The 20,183-nt window shown below is 52.1% G+C and overlaps 1 protein-coding gene across 3 annotated transcripts; it reads left to right on the top strand.

The window, feature by feature from the left end:
* The first annotated feature begins 2,255 nt into the window (after positions 1-2,255).
* Positions 2,256-18,620, top strand: PITX2 (paired like homeodomain 2). Of its 3 annotated transcripts, XM_079776888.1 has the most exons (5): positions 2,256-2,274; positions 3,289-3,344; positions 3,734-3,871; positions 14,744-14,949; positions 17,348-18,620. In XM_079776888.1, the coding sequence occupies exons 2-5, from the start codon at positions 3,299-3,301 to the stop codon at positions 17,909-17,911; spliced, it is 954 nt and encodes a 317-aa protein (XP_079633014.1). In that variant the 5' UTR covers positions 2,256-2,274; positions 3,289-3,298; the 3' UTR covers positions 17,912-18,620. The 3 variants fall into 3 exon arrangements, with proteins under 3 accessions (XP_079633014.1, XP_079633015.1, XP_079633013.1); XM_079776889.1 differs by lacking the exon at positions 3,734-3,871 and having other exon boundaries at positions 2,257-2,274; XM_079776887.1 differs by lacking the exons at positions 2,256-2,274; positions 3,289-3,344; positions 3,734-3,871 and adding an exon at positions 13,068-13,899.
* Positions 18,621-20,183: the final 1,563 nt, after the last annotated feature.

The following is a 20,183-nucleotide window of genomic DNA, read 5'->3' on the forward strand; positions in this document are numbered from 1 at the left end:
GAGCCAGGACTGGATGCCAAACTCACACAATTACTTCGGATTATAAATCCTTTAAATTGATCACCAGTCAACTCCAGCCGTACACTTCAAGAGATACATTTTAAATGGGTGCGCGGAAAAGGACTCTTCCAAATGTCAAGTGAGAAAAGAAATGATTCTAAATCTGAGAAATACGTTCCTCTTTTATTCCAATTTAATGGCTTTACTTTTCCTAAGCAATTTAGAAACCAACCCATCATAGGGTAGTCTGATTTTTACTCTTTTTTGTGCAAGTATTATGTCTTACTAAAGTAAACTAAATGGAAAAATATTTTTGCTATAATAAATTAAAATAATAGGAATTCATACATTCGAAAACATTTTAATGAAAAATTAACCTAATTTAGAGAGATGCCCTTGAATTCTTTATAGGCCACTAATAAGAATAAAGACGGGTTTTAATATCATTTTGGAGAAAATTCATCTAAAACTCTAATACCAATTATTCCCAGGAAACAAAGCAATTAAGCAAAATAGCTTGAAGATTTTTATTAATGTAATATAAAATAACCATGCAATAACTCAATAATCAAACTTTTCCTAAAAATTAAATAGCTACTTCATTTATGGAATGTTTTACTTTATCTCAGCAAAACTATACTTAAATTATTCAGGTGCATTGTTCCTCACGTGTTCCTAAAGCATCAATATTAATTGGTTTAAAAGAAGGCTTAAACTGGTAAACTACAGAGCTGTGCTGTGCAGTATTTTAATGTCCTTAAATAATTACCTACTGCAAATTAATTTACTGGCTAATCTCCCCAATTTAGTTCATTTAAAACATATGTTCCTGTGCTGTTTATTTTTAAATTTTCCATTGAAGATTTTATTATAGGGTATCAAAATGAAAGGAAAGGGGAGGAAATGTGAAAGGATTTGGAATTATGAGTACTATCTTTTCCCAGCAATTTTTCTTATGGCAATCATTAGACACTCATTTTAAGCAAATTGTTTTATTTCTTCGTGTTCGCCTGCCTGTCTTGGCCTCTGTGATTCAGTGTGCTGTATTAGCTGTCTAGTGCTTTTAGCATGCTCACAATAGAAAACTCAAGTTGGACAGAGCAAGATTCCCTGGCATATACTCTCCAACCAGGACATGAACTTTTGGGGTAAAAACTTTCTATCAGTAAAAGTTGCACATCTTAATTTGTGAGATTAGCCATGGACGCTAGACCCTAAATCTCACAGCCAAATTTGTCTTGTAAGACTTGTCCTGACAGGGGCACATTTAAGGATCAGCAGGCAGGAATTGGAAAATTATTTTTTTAATTTCAATTATCTTCCCTAGTTATTTGGACTTAATTCATCTAGTGGGCCTGGTCATTCTATGAAGCAGAAAAATAAAATACAAATAAATAAATGCAGGCTTCCGGGCTCATTTTGACCACCACGTAAATCCCCAAGTCACAAGGACACCAGGAGTGAGCTAAGGAACATGCCTTGACCTTCTTTTCAATCTTTAGAGGAGAGTTCTTGAAAATTTGTTTTGTATTACTTTGTTTGGTCTACAGAACCGAAGCTTAGGAGTGGGGGTTATTGTGTGTAATCATTGACTGACTTGATATGGCGTGGCCCGATCTTTTTCTTTTGTATATTTCATTCTTTTAGAAAATAAAAACTACTTGCAGTTACCATCTGCAATGCTCCGGCCACCGGCTAATAATGCAGCCAGTTCAGACGTTAAGGAAAAAAAAAAAAAAGATTATCGAAATGATGATGACATGCAAATTTCCCCTGAAATTATCATAAGTAAACATTTGAAGTCTGGACTAATAAAATCCCATCTGTGTTACTTCATATCGAGTTAGTAGAAAGCTGTGATAATGAATTTTGTAATATCTCACGAACAGACATCTCAATCAGGGACTAATCCTGTGATTTTACTGCAGAATCACTAAATCTGGAACCGCCAAATTGCTACTTCTGGGACCCGGGGCCCCCGCAAAGAGCCGCGGCGCCCCTGATCTCGCTGGCGGGTGGGAAAACCATTGGGCGGTCTCGACCCTTGGATCCCCGCGCCGCCGTCCCTCCTCTAGGCAGCGACTTTGGCCAGAGGCCCTTGCGTCCCTCCCCGCTCCTTCCAGGAGAGGCCAAGGAGCAGAGACAGGCGACTCAGGCCGGAGGCAGACCCGCAGCGACCTGCCCGCCTCTGCCCCTCCGCTAGCGGGGCAACGCCCTCGCCCACCCTCAGCCTTACTCCGGGGCAGCGGGCCCTCCCGCCGCCGGCGCACCCTGGTGAGCGGGGAGGGAGGCAGGCGCAGAGATCCCACGGTCCTGCGGGGCCCCGGGCCTTTTTTTTTCACTTCTTCTGTGGTTAAAGCAGCCGCTTCTCTTCTCCTCTACCCCACGGAGCCCCTCGCCACCCGCTTCTCCCGGTTTGCCTGTGGCGGAGAAGGGGGGGCGCGCTAAACGTTAGGCTCGCTGCGCGGTGGGTTGCCCGGGAGGAGAAGGGGGAGAAGCGGGGAGGCCGGTCCGGAGCTCTTTCTCCATCCTTGGTGGGCAGGAAGCCCTCTGGGGACGTCGGCCCCGCTCTCCTCCGTCTCACTCTGGCCACACCGCTTCTCTCCTCTGTGATCTTAAATCATACTTCAGGGTAAATAAATGGCCGGGTGAGTATCTCCAGGGAGAAGTGTGGCTAAATATGGAAAACTAGCTCCTGATGGATGAGAGGCTCCAAGAAGCCTTGTTCCGGGAGACCCCGAGGCCGAGAGCCTTGGAGGCCTGTTCGCCTGAGAGCTGCGGAACGTCGAGGGCCGCTGCTGTCCAGGACAGGAGCAAGTTGACTCTGACATTCTCCAAATGTTTGCTGACTTCCCACTAATAGAGCAGTGCTGTGCTGAACGGTGGCCTTCGCATACAACTCCCCAGGATAAAAGGCCTCTCCCACCCGCCCCCCAAAGTTTGCCGCTGCCAAGGTTACCATGGTGTTCAGAAGGGCTCTTAACCCCTGAGAGACCCCTCGAGAGCGGTTCCGCAGCCTAGGACCCCAGATCGCGGTCGCTTTATAGGCCAAGAGCCCGTGGGCCCGTGCGCTTGGGCTGTGGAGGGAAACCTCCCCCTCATTCCCCGGGGCTGGGCTGGGCTGGATCTGGGCAGCCAGCGTCTGGGAGATCGGAGAACCTAGCACAGAGTAGGCGTCTACTTGTGGGTGTGGAAGTCGCCCCCCCACACACACACCAGGGAGCCTCCTTAGAGCCCTGCGCTCCCGTGGACCGCCGCTCCACACAGCCCTCCTCTTCTGTTTTGCAGATAACCGGGAATGGAGACCAACTGCCGCAAACTAGTGTCGGCGTGTGTGCAATTAGGTAAGACTCGCTTCTCCTGCCCTGTCCCCCGACGGTGAGGCCGCGGCGTGGGGCACTTCCCAGAGGGGCCGGCCAGGGAAGGAAGGAAGGAAATCAGAACCCGAAACAGGGGGAGCCGCTTGCTGCGTTCCTAAGCGCCAGGCCCATTCCCCCCCGAACGGGAGCTGCTGGCAACCCGGGAGGCGCAGAGAGAGGACGCCCCCTGCGCCGCGTGGCCCAGAGGGTCCCCGAGACGCGAGTGCCCTCCGCTCTTCTTTCTAACTGGGTCTTTGATCTTTGTCCCCTCTTTCTCCTCGGTCCCGCTTCCCCCACGCCCCTAACCCCGCTCCTTTCCGCGGCGGCCCGGGGCGTCTCTTTCCGCGCACGTGGGGCGGGCGCGCACGGCCCAGGCGTGCAGCCGGCGGCCGTTGAATGCCTCTTCTCCAAAGACTCCGAGATCAAAAAGGTCGAGTTCACGGACTCTCCCGAGAATCGGAAAGAGGTGGCCAACAGCAAGCTCTTCCCGCGGCAGCATCCCGGCGCCAATGGTAAGGCCGGGAGCGAAGCGCAGGCTGCGAGCTGGGCGCCCGCCTCCGGGCCTCTGGGCCTCGGGTGAGACGTCAGCAGGCGAGCCCTCCAGAGCAGCGCTCCTGCTCCTTGCACTTAGACACTTGGCCTCTGGGTGGGACGGGAAGCAGCCGTCCCAGGGACGTTAATTCCTTTCTCCAAATCACACTGCACTCCCGAAACCCAACAACTCTCCCTCTCGCTTTCCCTCTGCTTCCCTGTGGCCTCATCTACGCACACCCCAACCTCCCTCGGCGCCTCCAACGGGAGTGGAAAAGTGGTCCAACAGCGACCTCTGTCGCTCGCCACGACCCACTGCGGGCAGCGCCGCTAGGGGCCCACCCCGTCCTGGCGGCTCTCTGCCGCGCCCCGCCCAGGCTTGTGGGTGCGGAGTTTACCGCTGAAGGCGAGCGCGGGAGGCCGGTGCTGGCGGAGGTTTGCCTGGCCGCGGAGGTGGAGGAGCTGACAACAGCCCGCTTAGCCAGACGGCAGCGAGTATGCGCGCCAGCCCAGGGTGGAATGGAGTGCGTGCCCCTGTCGACGCGAACCTGCGCGTTGTGCCGGCTGCTGGGCCTCGAGTTTTGGTGGTGTCGTTGCGCGATTGGCTAGTTTCATTCTGGACGAGTCCAGGGATGTTGCTGCTCAAAGCCTGCAGGCTTATGCAAAACTCAAAACGTCTCCAACCCGTTGCGCAGGCCTTTGATACATTGTGTCCTTTGGTCGTGTGTGTGTGTGTGTGTGTGTGTGTGTGTGTGTGTGTGTGTGTGTGATAGGACAAGCTTTTTTTTTTTTTTGGAATACAGGAAAAACTCAAACCGACTGTTCCTCTATTCTCTGGGTTTTCCAGGCTCCTTAATAAATAAGTGCCTAGCCTTAGGAGGTTGTTGACCTTTGATAGTGTGAGGAGATAGAGCGACTCCCGCCACCCCCAGCCCTCAGCCTCTAACCCCCTCTTTCCGGATTAAAGAGTAAGGATACAAATGTAATGGGTGCCAGAGGGGGGGAGCGAATTGGGACCCTGGCCAGGTAAACAAACCATATTCCTAAGAAGAAAACAAAGGCCCTGCCTTCGGGCTTCCCAGTGAATCTGAGAGAAGAAAAAACATCATTGTTGAAATAAAACGTCTACAGTGGTCCGGAGCAGACCGGCCTGGACGCCGCACACCGTCGCGAGTCCTCCCGCTGGGCCAGTTAAATGCTCACTTGTCCGGGATTAACCCCGTGGGGTTAAATGGGGCCATGCAGAGATAACGTCGGGTGATTTCTGTCATTAAGATTGTGTTAAATTCTTCTTCTGTTTGATAATCGGTCGTAAAAATAAATTATTAGACCGAAGTATGTTTGGGATATGGTTAAAAATCAAGAGCAGCTCTGACTCCCGGGGAAAACACTTAGTGCGGGTTCAGCCCTGGCTCCAGCCAGACGAGAGGCGCTCCCCACTCTGACTTCGCCCGGCGCGGACTGCCGCCCCCCGAGGCCGGCGCTTCTCGCTCCGCTGGGAGCTGCGGAGAGGCGACGTGCCTCCTCCTACCCCCGCCCCCACACAAGGCTCTCGGACCCCAGGAATGGTTTCTGAGGACAGGTGGCCTCCCAGTGAGCTAGGGAGGAGGGCCCCTTGGGGGAGAAGCCTGGGGTGGGGTGGGGGTTTCGTAGGTGGGAGAGAAGCGGGTTGGCTGGGGAGTCCCGTCCCAGGCCTTGGCAGACCACCCTGGAGGTTCGCTTTTGATAATTAGCAAATAAACCAAGAACTGGAAATGACCATTACTTTCAAGCCCAGGTTATTTTAATGCAGGTGAAGGGCTCTCTCCCTCCGATGCCAGTAGTCTCTTTGCTACTTCTCAGACCAAAAGAGAAAATTGCTACCCTCGCGTGTTCCTGAGGAAGAGGCATGTGATAGTAAGAAATGCTGAACATCTTAGCTTTACTGGCTTTTAGGAATCTGGTAAACCAAAAACTCTAGTACCCGAGAAGGAAGGTTGACAGCGTCCCCTTTACTGAATATAAGCACATTTAACTTATGTAATAAGCAAACCCCCTGCTTTTGAAAGAAAGAGATTTTTCTCCTTTGTTTTTTTTAAATAGTTTTTATTTGCTTTTAAAAAGGAAAAATGTTTACAATGACGTGCAGTTTTCAAAAAGAGCCGGTATATTCTGTTATTGGCATGCCCTCTCCTCACCCAGCATGTCCTCACTGAAGACTGAAACACTCTCTGAAGAGGCAGGAGAGCTTCTGCAAGGCCGGGTCCCCTTGAAATCTAACAAGCTGACCCACCGCCTGGCTCAAACCCCAAAAAGAGATGGAGGTGAGGTCAGCCAGGCCTCTCAGGCCAGGGCTTTGAGAGAGGGGGAGAGAGGAATGGCTTAGGCATGGAAAGTGGAGCCAGGAAGAGGTGGCGGGTTAAGCAATACCGCCTCCCCCCCCCCCCCCCACAAGAAGTAAGAGGTAGAGGCCCCAGAGAACGTACCCCTAGAGCCGAGGTCCTTCGTTTTTCCTGGTTTGGGGTGTCCTGAAAGGAACCCCCTTGCGGAATTCAAAAAGTGGTCGTGACCTTCCGGAAGGGACTGGGCTGAGTGCGCTTCCCCTGTCAGTAACCCTGAAGTTTCGGGGCGGTGGCTCTGGATTCCGCGCTGAATCCGTCCAAGCCGTCTCCCCTTGGTCTTGGCACCACCTGGCTTAGCCACCCGACCTGGGGCGGGGGGGCCTTTGTCCGGCCTCCCCCAGCGGCGCCCGTGAATTGTTACACAGCTTTGCCACAGCGGCTGGTTTGAAAGTGTTTGGCCTCGGTCTCTAGTGTTGGAAAACTTCCTTCCTTGGGAGGGGGCCCGGGCCCGGTGCGGAGTCCCAGCCGCGACACACACCCTCTCACGGGGCCGCGGCTCCGTCCCGACCCCGACTTCTTAGGAAGACCCGGGATAACCCCGCCGCCTCCGCGGCCATAGACCCCCCGACACCCCCCCCCCCAATCACTGGATCAGCAAATGTTTGCCCAGCACATACTAACGTGGGTTCCCAGGTACCCGCTGGAAGCAAACAACCCTGGTTCCCGCCGCCGTCACGAAGCGACTTTAATGCTAACAAGGACCCCAGCGACAGCAGCCCAGGCCCTCCGCTGCGAAACGCAGAACGGGGCGCGGGGTGGTGCCACGCTCGGGGCCTCAGCATAGACGGGAAAAGGGGGTGTTTAGAAGGGTAGAGGGCTCCCCAGTGCGGCGCGGGGACAAGAACAGGGGCCTGCCAAGGCGCATTAACTTCTGAGCAAGAAGCCAAGAGTGGGGGGGAGCTGGGCAGGGAGAGGAGATGCCCCTTTTCTTTTGGACTCCCCGCCAAAGCAGCGTGTGTGTGTGTGTGTGTGTGTGTGTGTGTGTGTGTTCCCCACGAAGGGGAATTTGAACAGTTGTCCCCAGGTGGCCAGTCCCTGCGGATCGCGGCCCGCGGTGGGGGACCCAGGTTGCGTTCCTCGCTCCGACGGGGTGTGCGCTCCAAGTTTGGCCCGGCTGGCGCGGCTGTTTCTCCGCACCGCCCGCCGCTAATATATGCAGCGGTTGTTAGCGAGGCTCCGGGGAAAAGGGAAATGTATAACGAAAGCTTATTCGTGAGCAGGAATATACTAAAGGAGCAATCTGATGTCTTCTTAATCCTATGTAAAAAGCTTTGTGGTCTTCCTAATATTGACTGAATGGGTAATTAATGGCTCTTCATCTAGGCGAATACCCGGTAATCCAAAGATAGGCAAAAGACAACAAGCCCCACGTAGAAGACAAAAGGCCCAACAGCGGCCGCCCCCTCCCCCGCCACTGCCCCACCACCACCACCACCGCTACCACCGGGGCTTCACATGGGGGAGTGTCCTCCTGGAGGGCAGAATTTACCTACCTTTCCCGGGTTAGGCTTCACCACAGAACCTGGCCTCCCAGCTCCGTCCTCCACTACTTGGTCTTTCCCTCACCCGTCCTTCTCTCTTCGTTTCTTTCTTCTCAGCTTTTCTAAGAAGTCGCCCTCATTATGGCTCTCAACCGCACCCCCCCCCGCACCCCCCCCCCAAAAAAAGCCCTTATCTTCCATTTGGGGAAATGATTGATATCAGAGGACCAACACACAAAGTCTTCAAAAGGTTCAGGCAAAGGAGCCGGCTCCCTTCTGATCCAGGTGGAGTCTCCTTCCTTTTACAACCAAAGGCCCAGAGTTGGTGAGGACCGCGGTGGTTGGGACAGAAGGGAATACATGGACAGAAGGAGAGAGAGCAGGCAAAATTGTGTGTCTGTGCTAAAGAGTGATCAGGAGTGATGGAGTCAACTTCATTGTGAGGATCTGACCTGACGAGTGCCCAAGATTCTCCCAGCATGTTTTTAATAGGCTGACATTTTAATTTAAATCTTTAGAAGTAATATATTACTTGGGTTACTACAATGAGCTGGGTTCCTTTTTTGTCAGCTGACAGCTTTTAAAATATTATTTCGCTAGGGAAATAAAAGCTTCATCTCAGATTATAGGTGGGTATTTTTGGATTTATGTGATTTATGGTCACCATGACAACTAATGCTGAATGTTAGCTACTAGCATGTCTGGGAGAGGGAAGACAGGAAGAAGGGAGAGCAAGAGGAATAGAAAAGAGACGAACATGAGCTGGAAAGGGAGAAAATAGAAAAAGAAAGGAGCATTTAAATCCAATTTTTGTTGTGTTTTTTTAAAGTGACTTTAGTTAGTCCCTTGTCACTTCTCTCTCTGGACCTGAATATTGATGTTTATCTTATTCCCTGCTTCTCTCTCTCTCCCTTACCCTAACATTTATACATTCTCTTTATTTTACGTTTCCATGACTAGTCGCATTGCGAGATTAAATGAGGGCCTAATAAACCTGTAGGGCTAGCATGCTAACGGGAAAAGGCATTACAGCACATGGGTTTAGTGATTTCACTAGCCCCCGATGCCTCCCCTAATCCCTCAACCTTCTCTTCACTGGCCAGGGTAGGGGCCCTACACCTGACACCTGAACTTTCTCATCCAGTTGCGCCAAACCTCCAGTGGTAGATTGTGTGGGGACAGGAATAGGGGGACCCATTGCACGGACCTAGAGAGGGTGGGTGTCGTTTAGTACATCTACAGACTTCTGATTCAAAAAAAATGCATCCCCCTTTTTTACAAAATAAACTAACAGTTTTTTTATTCCATTTGGGCAATGGAGGGGAATTAGCTACAGTAAAGCCTTTACTTTCTGGGCTATGGCTGGGGGATGCGGGTAGAAAGGGAGCCCTTTCCGGCTTGGTTTTTTGTGCGGAGGAAAGCCAGGCAGAGGAAGGAGAGGAGGGAGGGCCATTCTTGGGCAGGGTGCAAGGTCTCCTTCTGACCTCTGCGCCTGACGCCACCGCTGGCGCACCCACGCCCCTCACGTGTCTCTGAGCAGAATCCTCGTCCTTGAGCTGGCCTTGACTGAGCAAGGCTCCCGCCTCTCTAAGGCCGGACAGCGCAGGGGGGTATGGAATTGAGTCATTTTTCCAGGTGAGTTCGGAGGACACATTTTTTCCAAATGTCGTTGGCCCCTTGTTTGTGTCCCAATCCATACCTGGACCGCTGAAACTAAGAAGTTGATAGCACAACCCAGCCAATCTCACCGCGATGACCAGAGGGGTTTTGCGCAACTAACACTAAAGAGTGTGAAATTAAATAAGACTTTAAGGCTGGTAATCGGTGGCAAATACCAGCTCAAAACTCTCCTGACCAGGTGTCACGCATTTCCCTCCTCAAGGGCCATTATTCGAAAGAATGAGCAAGAAAACGCCAATTGAGATGATACCTGATGTCTTCGGACACAAAAACTTAAACGCGCACCGAGCTTCCTGTCCTGGTCCTGGGAAGCCGTGGTGCACCTCGGGCTTCCCTGAACGGACCACGCTGAGTTTTTCTAATTTCTGTGCGGAAAGCTGAAATAGTAATTTCTAGAACCAGCCAAAGAAGGGGTTGTGGGGGCTTAGTGCTGAACCGAAATACATTAGATTTCTTTGCTTTCAACTTCTTCCTTATCGGTACTGCCTGTACCTGTGTACCCACCCACATGGTTTTGGTAAATTAAATCTCCAAAATTACCCACAACCACCACCATTTTTACTGAGAAGTGTTTCCCGGTTCCTCACTGCACACTTGTTTTTCCCCATCTAGACTTTTCATGTTGTTATACTCCTACCGCCCATGGAGTGAAATCTCAGGCTTGGGAAGCGTGTCACTCAGACTCAAGAGTTTCTGAGGTGATTAATTGATTAGGAGAGAGTTGAAATTCTGGCTGAAAAAAAATGTGAAGAAACACCCCACTGGCTCAGTTGTTTCGAGAGCTGGGGTTGGGGGTGTGTAATATATATATAATAGACTTATAGGTATATATGTGTATGGCTGTGTTTTTTCTCTAGCCAGAGTGCTCCAGATAACTGTCTTTATGTCCCACTTGGCTTTGCAATGGATTGACACAATTTAAGATTCCTTGTCCCTTTAGGCTTTTAGGCTGCCTGAAGGTCACCAGCACTTCCACCATCTCCCACCCTTTGGCACTATAAGGTGCTGTCACTTGCCCTTGGGTTTTTCACCCACTTTGGAGGCTGGTTTAGGTCCTTCCTGGTGTGTATTTGTCCGGATGAAAGTTCTATTAGTCAAGCAGAGCCACCTGAGCTTAAATCAGAATTCTGCGGGTTTAATGAGAGATGTGTTTAGAAATCTGTATGGCTCTGTGGAGCTTCTCAGCTCTCCCAAGCAAGGAGTTTTGAAAAACACCCTGAGCTCGCACCAAAAATTGAGTGCTCACTGTGATGGAGAATCTTTCCTTCTTTGATGTAATGGAGTTTCTTCATGAAATGAGGCCTTAGGGGCACGGTGGTGTGGGGATCGCAGCTCTGCTAAGGTTTAAAAGAAGAAACTGGAACATGATTAGTAAACACATTGGGCAGAAAAGAGCTGCATTCATATTGACTTAGTTACAGGTCATCGGCTGGCAGTGCAATGGGAGGAAATATTTACTTTTCACATATACTTTATGATCTTGGGGGAATTAGAGGAAATTCAATAAGAAAATGGCTAGAAACATCTAAAACCCTTATTTAAAAGACTTAAGCAAATTAAAGTCTTATCAGATTAAAACCCACTACAAATGTAAGAGCATTGTCTTCAGTGAAACGCTGTGGGGTCTGAGGAGATTCTCCTCCAAATCTCCGGGATAAAATGCGTCATTTAAGCACCAGATAATGAACAGAATGTAAATTAATTTAACCTTCTTTACCAACAGGCTGCCGGTGTAATATGTATAATTTAGCGATAAGATTGCAGGACCTAATATAGCTGGAAGCATGAGCCTCAGCCAATGCAGACCTGTCAGAGGGGGGATGTATTCTGCCCTGAGTAGGTGTGTGTATGCTTGGAATGGGGGTGAACTGGGACAAAAGGTTAAAATTAGAAATGCTGATTTAAAGCTTACTATGAAGAAAGTTCCCCCCCCTTGTAGCTGAATTCTTCTTAAAGTAGGATGACACTTGTGTGGAGAGAGACTGAAGAACAATTCTCATATGGTTCCTCTGACTGCTCTCCAGCAGGTTTAAAATGGGGGAGGAGTTGCAGATAGGATTTGGGGTGGGAGCAGGGCAAAGGAGAGCCGCATAGGTCACAAACATGTTTGTAGTCCGTTTCATCTGCTCTGCCCCAGACTGAATAGGTTTCCCAATCTTGTGAACAAGGACCAGGAGGGAATTTTCTGCAGATACCCCATCCCGATGTTGCAAATCATTGACTGTAACGTCAAACAAGTACACAGTCAGGGATGATAACACTAACTCCACAATAAAGCAATCGCCAATGCAGGGCCCAGGGGAGATTAGTTTGTGCTCCCCGGCTGACCCACGCCAGAGGACAAAGGGACTTTCAAAAATTATTTTAAATAATGTGTTTGGATTTCTTTAACTCCTGTGGAAATTAAATGTATGTGGAAATGGTGCTACAAAGGGTTGGATGTCCCCGAAGGTGTTCTATTTCCTTTGTTCATATAAATGAACAAGGTTTGCCTTTCCTGGCTCAGTGTTCTCCCACGCTTGTGTCCTTTGCTCATACCCAACTGCCTCTGCCTGCTTGGACTTTAACAATTCAAGACAGCCTTGAGCTTCCTAGGGGGGGTGGAGGGGGGGTGGGGGGGGGGAGAAGACAAAAATTATCCTTGAAATTGGTTATTTGGCAACATTCTTAATTGTATGGAAACTCATTAAAGCATAGTTTATATATAATTAGCTCAAGGCTGTTGATTCTACAAGCTTTATGGATTTCAATCTGATTGATAATAAAGTAAACACAAGAGTCGAATTTAAAGCTCGGCTCTCTCTCCGGTTAGGACGAGCTTAATACAGTGTACGAGGAATTTGAAAGATCTGGGATATGTGTCTTAATCAACGTTAAGTAGAATGGATAAGCTTTCAGCATTTTGAAAATGCTGGGTTAGGGTTTCTATTCTATTGTGTGTTTTCTGTCTGGGGACTAATAAGCATTACAGAGAACGTGATCTGAGGCGACTTTTTATTCTTGTATAAATCCAGAGTGAACCACCAAACAGTTGTTCGTTGAAAGTCAAGGTAATTTTCTTTTGACGGGTCCATTTGCTTCTCCGATTTCTAATTTATTAGCCTGCCTTCTAAGGGATATGTCTTTTTTTTGCAATTAAAATAAAGCTTCTTCAGATTAGCGCAGCAATCACCTGACAGGCTGCTTGGAAAATCTAAGATCGGAGAGGTGATCTGTTGGTGTTTTTAAATATTTCTGGTTTTAAGTAGCATGTCTTCTTTCCATGCAGGAGAAAAACACCTCGGGAGTGAAAATGGATATAGTGAGACACAAAAGAAAGGGGGGGGGGTGCCTTGTTGATCCGTGTACCTTCCAGCTCCTTTCTCCCCGAGCTTTTTACTCCCACCTCATCCTTCCACCTCTCCGCCCGAACAAAAAGCCGATCGCGTTTCGTCGGGCTGGAGCCAGCGGGTGTAGACTCTGCAGGCGCAGTGAGGTATTGGCCCAGCCCACTGAGCTGATAGGTGCAAGCAGCTCTGTCCCTCCGCCGCAGCTCGGGGCCTCCTGATTGGGTCAGAGCCACGTCACTCCGGCCACAAGCAGGGTCTGGGAGGAGGCGGAGGCGGGAGGGCTGGGGCGGGCCGTGGCCAAATGACGTCTCGGCACCAGGAAGCCCGCCTCTGGTTTTAAGATGTTAGGCCAACAGGGAAGCGGGGAGCCGCAGTGCTGGTCCTTGGCTGGCCCAGGTGCCGGGAGCTGAGCTGCGGCGAGGCCCGGCTCCAGCTCGACGATCCGTGGGGCTGTGCGTGTGCCCGACGCGGAGGGTGCGACCGGAGGCTCGCGCCGCCGCCGCCGCCGGGATCCGATATCAGCTACCTGTCCCTGTCACTCTTGACACTTCGCTGTCAGGGCTGCGCGCGGGGGGCGGGCAGAGCGCGCTCCGCGTTAGCTTCCCTTATTGGAGGGGTACTTGGGAGAGGGAGGGGGTGAAGAAAGGGGTCTTTGCCCACTCTCGTTTCGCTTTGGAACTTGCACGCCGGCTCCCCAAAGACGCCCGGAGCTGTACCCTCCTGACCTCGTTCGCATGGCTCCGTTTGCCCGCTGACATTCGGCCGCTGGAACCCTTCGCTTAAGCCTTCGGAAGGAGACCGGGCGGCGAGGCTGGAGCGCTCCGCGGGGGTGGTGGTCACCGGCCCTGCCCGCGGCGGACACCGCGGGGAAGGTCCGCGCCCAGAGCGCAGCGCGGCCCGGGACTGGTAGGGCGGCGCGCTCCTCCGCCCATGAGCTGCATGAAAGGCCCGCTGCACTTGGAGCCCCGAGCAGCAGGGACCAAGCGGCCGGCTGCCCCCGCGTCCTCCGCCTGTCACCATCCCCAGCTACAGGCTATGGCTTCGGTCCTAGCTCCCGGCCAGACCCGCGCCCTGGACTCTACCAAGCACAGGTTGGAGGTGCACACCATCTCTGACACCTCCAGCCCCGAGGCCGCAGGTAAGGAGCCGCGCGGCCCCGCGGTACCCCCGCCCGGCCGCCCCGCGTCGCTCGACCTCTCCGGCCCGCGAGCCAGTCGGCCCCGGCGCGGGGGGGAAAGGTGGTGGGAGTGGTCGTGCAGCTCTCTGTGCGCAGAACTTCCCGTCCCTTTCGCTCGCCCTCCACCGCCGGGCTGGGGCGGCGCGAACGGCGCGGGTCTTTTTGCCGCCCTCCCTATTCCCACCCTGGCCTCCCTTCTGTTTCTTGGGTCACAAAAATGCCAGCATCGACATCCGAGGGGGTTCAGAGGCCGCTCCCCACCTCCCACCCGGGCCATGTTCTCTTCTCGGCTTTCAGCTCCCAAGAAGCTCCACTTGTTAGCAATGTATCTCTGAAACTATGTCTCAGAAGAAGAGGTCTTTTTTTTTTTTTTAACTCGCGTGCCAGACCGAATCCCAAAGTCCACTTCTCTAGCCTTCCGAAACCGCTCCGAAAGCCGGGGTGTCTGTACAACGCGCGCGGGCGCGTGTCCCGGGAGATTTTGGTGTGTCTGCGCAGAGGCGTTATAAATGTGCTCGAAAGTACAGGCAATAAAAATGAACGTGTCGCGGTCGCAGGCAGATAAACATGTAAATAAAACGTGCGGCGCCGCCGGGGGTGGGGGGAGGGGAGGAGATGGGGCGCGCACACCCACACTCGCGCCTGCACCCCTCCAGACGCAGGGCTCCGCGCCACGCGAGCGGTCGGTCCCACGCTCCTCCCCGCTGCCTCCCCGCTCTTCCCGGCCGGCGCCTCCCGCTCCAGGGGCAGTTCTCAGGCTGCCGGTGGGCGCGCTGACGGGAGCCTTTGTGTGTTCCGTTTCCAGAGAAGGACAAGAGCCAGCAGGGAAAGAATGAGGACGTGGGCGCCGAAGACCCGTCCAAGAAGAAGCGGCAGCGGCGGCAGCGGACTCACTTCACCAGCCAGCAGCTGCAGGAACTGGAGGCCACGTTCCAGAGAAACCGCTACCCGGACATGTCCACGCGCGAAGAAATCGCCGTGTGGACCAACCTTACGGAAGCTCGAGTCCGGGTAGGAGCCCGCGCGGAGCCTGGGAGGGCTGGGCGGGAGAGCGCTGTGGAGGTGCAGGCCGTGTAGACCGGGGAGGGAGGACGGGAGGCGGCGCCGCCCCGGAGGAGGCTGCGGGTGGGGTGCCTTTGCAAAAGCAAAAGGCCTCTCGCTGGCCCAGTCGCGAGGTTACAGCTCCCCCATCCGAGGCTGCCGCGGCCCCTGTTGGGGCCCGGAATGGCACCGGCTCGCGGCTACGCCACCCAGCGCCCTACCAAACTGGGCCACATGGCATTCATTCCCTTGCACAGGGTATTGTGTTCCTGGCTTGCAGTCGGCCAGGCGAGCGCTAATAAAATCCCTCCCAGGCCAGGAGCTGAAAACAGGCTCCAACCTGTGCGCCTTTAACAAGGAAAACCGGCCAGAAACACGCAAGGGAAACTTTCGCGCCGGGCCTGGCCCAGCCCTTTCTCTAGGTCTTTGCGGGTTTGGGGCCATTCAGGTCTCTCTCACACCCTACTCCCTGGTTGTGTGATCTCCGGAAGCCATTTTAATACCCAAGCTACTATCCTGCTAGTCCTCTTAGAAAGAAAAAGAAAAAAGACTTTTCAGTTTGGTTTATTTATCTTTTCTCGGGAGATGGTTGCACCCTTCCTCCCAGTTATAATAGTTTTATCAAAGAAAGGGCTTACCTTTGTAGCAAATCTGTGCTTTATGGATTGGCAAAAATGAACTTTAAATCAGTTACCCGGTAGCAGCATCCTGGTTTATGCTCGTCGGTGCAAAACTCCAAAATTGTTAGGATTCTGGAAACAGAAAATACACAAAGGATCCAGAGGCTTTACTGTAAAAAAAAAAAAGCCCTGGATAGAAAAACAGAGCCCCCAGCTAGAACAGAGAAAGCATATAACAATAATGATGAAAAGATTTAAGGCCAAAATCACTCCCAGAGCCGAGGGAATGAAGAAGACACTGTCTGGGTGGCATTGTGTAAGGCAGGAGGCGAGGCTGGCGGTAAAAGAGCCGGAATGAAGTTGGAAATGGTTTTAGTTTAACTGCATGGAGCCAGCGCTCCGCAGGCCTGCATGGTTTTGCGAAAGGTCAGTCTTTCATTAGCTCTCCTGAGCAACAGGGGACCGGGCCTCTCACGTACTCTTCCTGCCCGGGCAAAGTTTAGATGGCGTCGGGTAGAAACGGCAAGTAGTTAAAATAAAAACACAATCTGTGGATACTGTGGAATCCTTCGGGAAAGCCCTCCCCCAACCCCCTGGCGTCTCTGCAGTCCCTCCCAAGTGCCCTGCCGCGGCCACGCCGGGCTCTCGCTCCCTCCCGCTCCCTCTATCCAAGCCCAAGGCTGGTCCAGCCAAGTGGGAGTGAGGCGTGCTTTTTATAGCAGCCGGGTGCAAAAGAGGAAGGGGGATACAAAGGAAATCGAGAATGAAAGGGGAAAAGGGGGGGAAAAAGCGGATTAGCCGGCTGGGCCTGGCTGAGATGTGTAATGTGAAACATCACTGGTGTCAACTCCGAAATCTCCGACCAGGCCTCTCTCCAATACACAAAAGCCGCCGTCTGGGGCAACTGGCGGGCCCAATGTGGATTGAGAGCGGGGTTGTGGCGGGGCCAGCGGACGCGGGTGGGGGTTGGCTGGGCTGGGGGGCCTCCTGCAAAGCCCAGACCCGTCTGGGCCCAGGGGGAGAGCGTGGGGGTGCAGGCCTGGCCTGGGACTGGAGGCGTAAGCAACAGAGCAAAGCGAGCGGGGCTGCAGAGCCACCCATTCTGGGGTCGGGAGTTGACGCGCTGAGTTCGTTGAGTTTACGGAGCTGTCGGGGAGGAGCCTTTGGCTTTTTCACTTGGTTGTTTTGCTAGGCGAGGGAGGGGGTTGCGGCCCGGCGCTTGTAGAGGGGAAGGTGCAGGTTTCCCTCGAGTGGAAGGCGGCAGGGGAGACCCCAGAGGGAAGGGAGGAGCTGTGTGGGAGAGCGGGCTCTGGTGCCCTCTCAGTCCCTGGTGCTCTTCATGGAGTGTGTGGCTTTGGAATGGAAGCAAGTTTGCAAGGTGGCCAGGGCAAGATGGGGGGCGGGAAAGCCTGCTGACCCGCGTTTATTTTTGCAGTGAGTGCTTTTGGGTCCTGAGCAGGGCCTGGGTTAGAGAAGAAGCTGCCACAGGCCACCAAGCATTCGGCTGGGGTTTGTGGCGAAGCTCAGAGTCCTGCCTGGCAGGCCTGAGCCGCCAGGACTGCTTCCTTCCCCATTTGGTCTGGGCTCCGGGGCGCGGGGCCGTGCGGGGGTGCGGAGAACGGTGTGGACTAGGGTTTGTGTCGGAGAAGAGGCGGCCTCTGGTGCCCTCCGGGATCTAGGGTTGACTTATCCGATCTGTGGCGTCTTATTTGCTCCCTGCCCTCCCCCCCCCCCCCATCCCATCCCAGGTTTGGTTCAAGAACCGCCGGGCCAAATGGAGAAAGCGGGAGCGCAACCAGCAAGCCGAGCTGTGCAAGAACGGCTTCGGCCCGCAGTTTAACGGGCTCATGCAGCCCTACGACGACATGTACCCGGGCTACTCGTACAACAACTGGGCCGCCAAGGGCCTCACGTCGGCCTCCCTGTCCACCAAGAGCTTCCCTTTCTTCAACTCGATGAACGTCAACCCCCTGTCGTCGCAGAGCATGTTCTCCCCGCCCAACTCCATCTCCTCCATGAGCATGTCGTCCAGCATGGTGCCCTCGGCGGTGACCGGCGTCCCGGGCTCCAGCCTCAACAGCCTCAATAACTTGAACAACCTGAGCAGCCCGTCGCTGAATTCCGCCGTGCCGACGCCCGCCTGCCCCTACGCGCCGCCGACCCCTCCGTACGTTTACAGGGACACGTGTAACTCGAGCCTGGCCAGCCTGAGACTGAAAGCGAAGCAGCACTCCAGCTTCGGCTACGCCAGCGTGCAGAACCCGGCGTCCAACCTGAGCGCCTGCCAGTACGCCGTGGACCGGCCGGTGTGAGCCGCGCCCGCGGCGCCGGGATCCTCGCACCGCACCGTGCCGGTCGGGGGGCAACGCTGCCCTGGAAAGACTGGGGATTACGCTAGAAGGTCGCGGGCACTAAAGAAAAGGGACAGAGAGAGAAGACAGAGAAAAGGAAACCACTGAATTAAAGAGGGGGAGCTCTCTTGATGTCAAAGGAATTGCCTCCGTGTCTGACATCTGTTCGCTAGAAGTTATTTCCAAAAGTTGCAAGGACACACTCTCAGATGTTTGACTGGATATGACATTTTAACATTACTATAAGCTTGTTATTTTTTAAGTTTAGCATTGTTAACATTAAAATTACTGAAAGGATGTATATATATCGAAATGTCAAATTAATTTTATAAAAAGCAGTTGTTAGTAATATCACAACAGTGTTTTTAAAGGTTAGGCTTTAAAATAAAGCATGTTATACAGAAGCGATTAGGATTTTTCGCTTTCGAGCAAAGGAATGTATATATTAAATACCACACTGTATGTTTCTAACATATTATTATTATTAAAAAATGTGTGAATATCAGTTTTAGAATAGTTTCTCTGGTGGATGCAATGATGTTTCTGAAACTGCTATGTACAACCTACCCTGTGTATAACATTTCGTACAATATTATTGTTTTACTTTTCAGCAAATATGAAAAAAAAAGTGTTTTATTTCATGGGAGTAAAATATACTGCATACAAATTGGTCTGGATTCTTTCTGCCCTCCTCTGTCGCCTGGCCAGGGTTTCTCAGTCACTACCTACTAAACCAGTTCCCTCTGCCTGCTTAGTCAAAGACACCAGGCAGGAGTACTTATTTAAATTTGGTAGAAATAAATTATAATCATCCATCAGAAACAACAACAAAAAAGCACTCCCAGAAAAGGGAAAAAAAAAAAGAGCTGCAAAGTCTGATCTTGTCTCTCCCAGATTTGTATTTGGCTTAAACCCCAAGGATTCCATTATTGCTAGAAAAAAAAATAATATAAGAGAGGAGAAAGAAATGTAGACAGTACACCAGCTTGGAATTTCTCACTGACTCCTGGGGGAGCGGGGTGGGGAACCTGTGCCTCCAGGAAATTGTTCTGGAGAAGTATATGTGTACGTATACCTGTACAGTTTATATACATTCCTCTCAAGAGGAATATGTCTATACGTTTCTAAGGAAACACCTCCAGTTCAAAATATTTAGGCCTCCACGTTTATCTTTCAGGCTTAAGTAGAGAGATTCTTCATGTTATATTGCATTACTATTTCCAAATCCTTTAGAGACATTAAAAGAAACAAAGACAGGTTCTAATAACTACAGCCCCTTAGTTTCTCAAAGAGCCCAGGGGTTGAGAGGTTAGAGTGGAGTTTCCTGAGTCTTGTCGAGCAATATGTAGTTGAGACAAAGGTCATGCTCCCCGTGTTTTGTTTTAAATAATATTGACCCATTAATTCTAAACCTGCTTGTTCCTGAAATTATACAGGATTATAGTTTGCAAACTGCAGGACAATGATTCAAATCAAGATGAATTACAGCCCTCGCCCTCCCTCCCATCCTCTGACTTCTAAAGGGGGAATGAGGGTCTGTGTGAGTGTTTGAAAGAACTTGAAACACCCCCCTCTTCCTTTGTCGGTGGTTTTCAGCCTCTTTTTTTTTTTTTAATGTTGAATTTGATTTAGTAGCAAATAGTAGCAACTACAACTTAGTTCGGAAGAACTCATCACCGCGGCGCTGTGAGGGGGGAGAGAAGAGTCTGGTCAGAGCCGCCCCGCACCCCCAAGGGGGCGAGGACAAACACCATCAGGGGAACCCGGCGCGAAAAGAAGCCGCCGGTTTTGAGGAGCAGAGAAAACCTGTGTTTTTGCGCTTAGGTTTCTTGTATCTGCAACTTCACCTATAAGCTTTGGGAGCGCAGACACTGAGTCTTTGTTCTGCAAGGAACTGCTGCTGCCGTTTGAAGAGATGGCAGGTACTGTCCTCGATTTAAGATCAGTGCTCAATGCACATTAACCTTCTTTCCTTTTTAAGCTCTGCCTCCGACCCGCGGAGGGATCACGCGGTGGTGGGGGGCAGATAAAAGCCCTTTGAACGAGGGTCACCTCCGTCCTTGTTGTTCACTTGAGAGCACTGGAGAGGAAAGCGGTCCCCACCGGCGGACTTTGGCTCCTGGAGCGGCGGGGCCCACGGTCCGGGCCGCCCCGGGCTCGGCCTGGTGTGGGGGCGGGGCGGCGGGGGAGGGGCGGCGGGGACCCGGGGCCGGGGTCTGGGGGCCGGGGGGCT

Source organism: Cnephaeus nilssonii (genome assembly GCF_951640355.1).
Source record: "Cnephaeus nilssonii genome assembly, chromosome: 1".
In the NCBI taxonomy this organism is placed as follows: domain Eukaryota; kingdom Metazoa; phylum Chordata; class Mammalia; order Chiroptera; family Vespertilionidae; genus Cnephaeus; species Cnephaeus nilssonii.

What these genes read in the sequence shown, in the direction of transcription:
- PITX2 (XM_079776887.1), top strand. Translation starts at nt 13,692, where the DNA reads ATGAGCTGCATGAAAGGCCCGCTGCACTTGGAGCCCCGAGCAGCAGGG. An exon ending in CTCCAGCCCCGAGGCCGCAG is followed by an intron (nt 13,900 to 14,743) that starts GTAAGGAGCCGC and finishes TTCCGTTTCCAG; the next exon opens with AGAAGGACAAGAGCCAGCAG. An exon ending in TTACGGAAGCTCGAGTCCGG is followed by an intron (nt 14,950 to 17,347) that starts GTAGGAGCCCGC and finishes ATCCCATCCCAG; the next exon opens with GTTTGGTTCAAGAACCGCCG.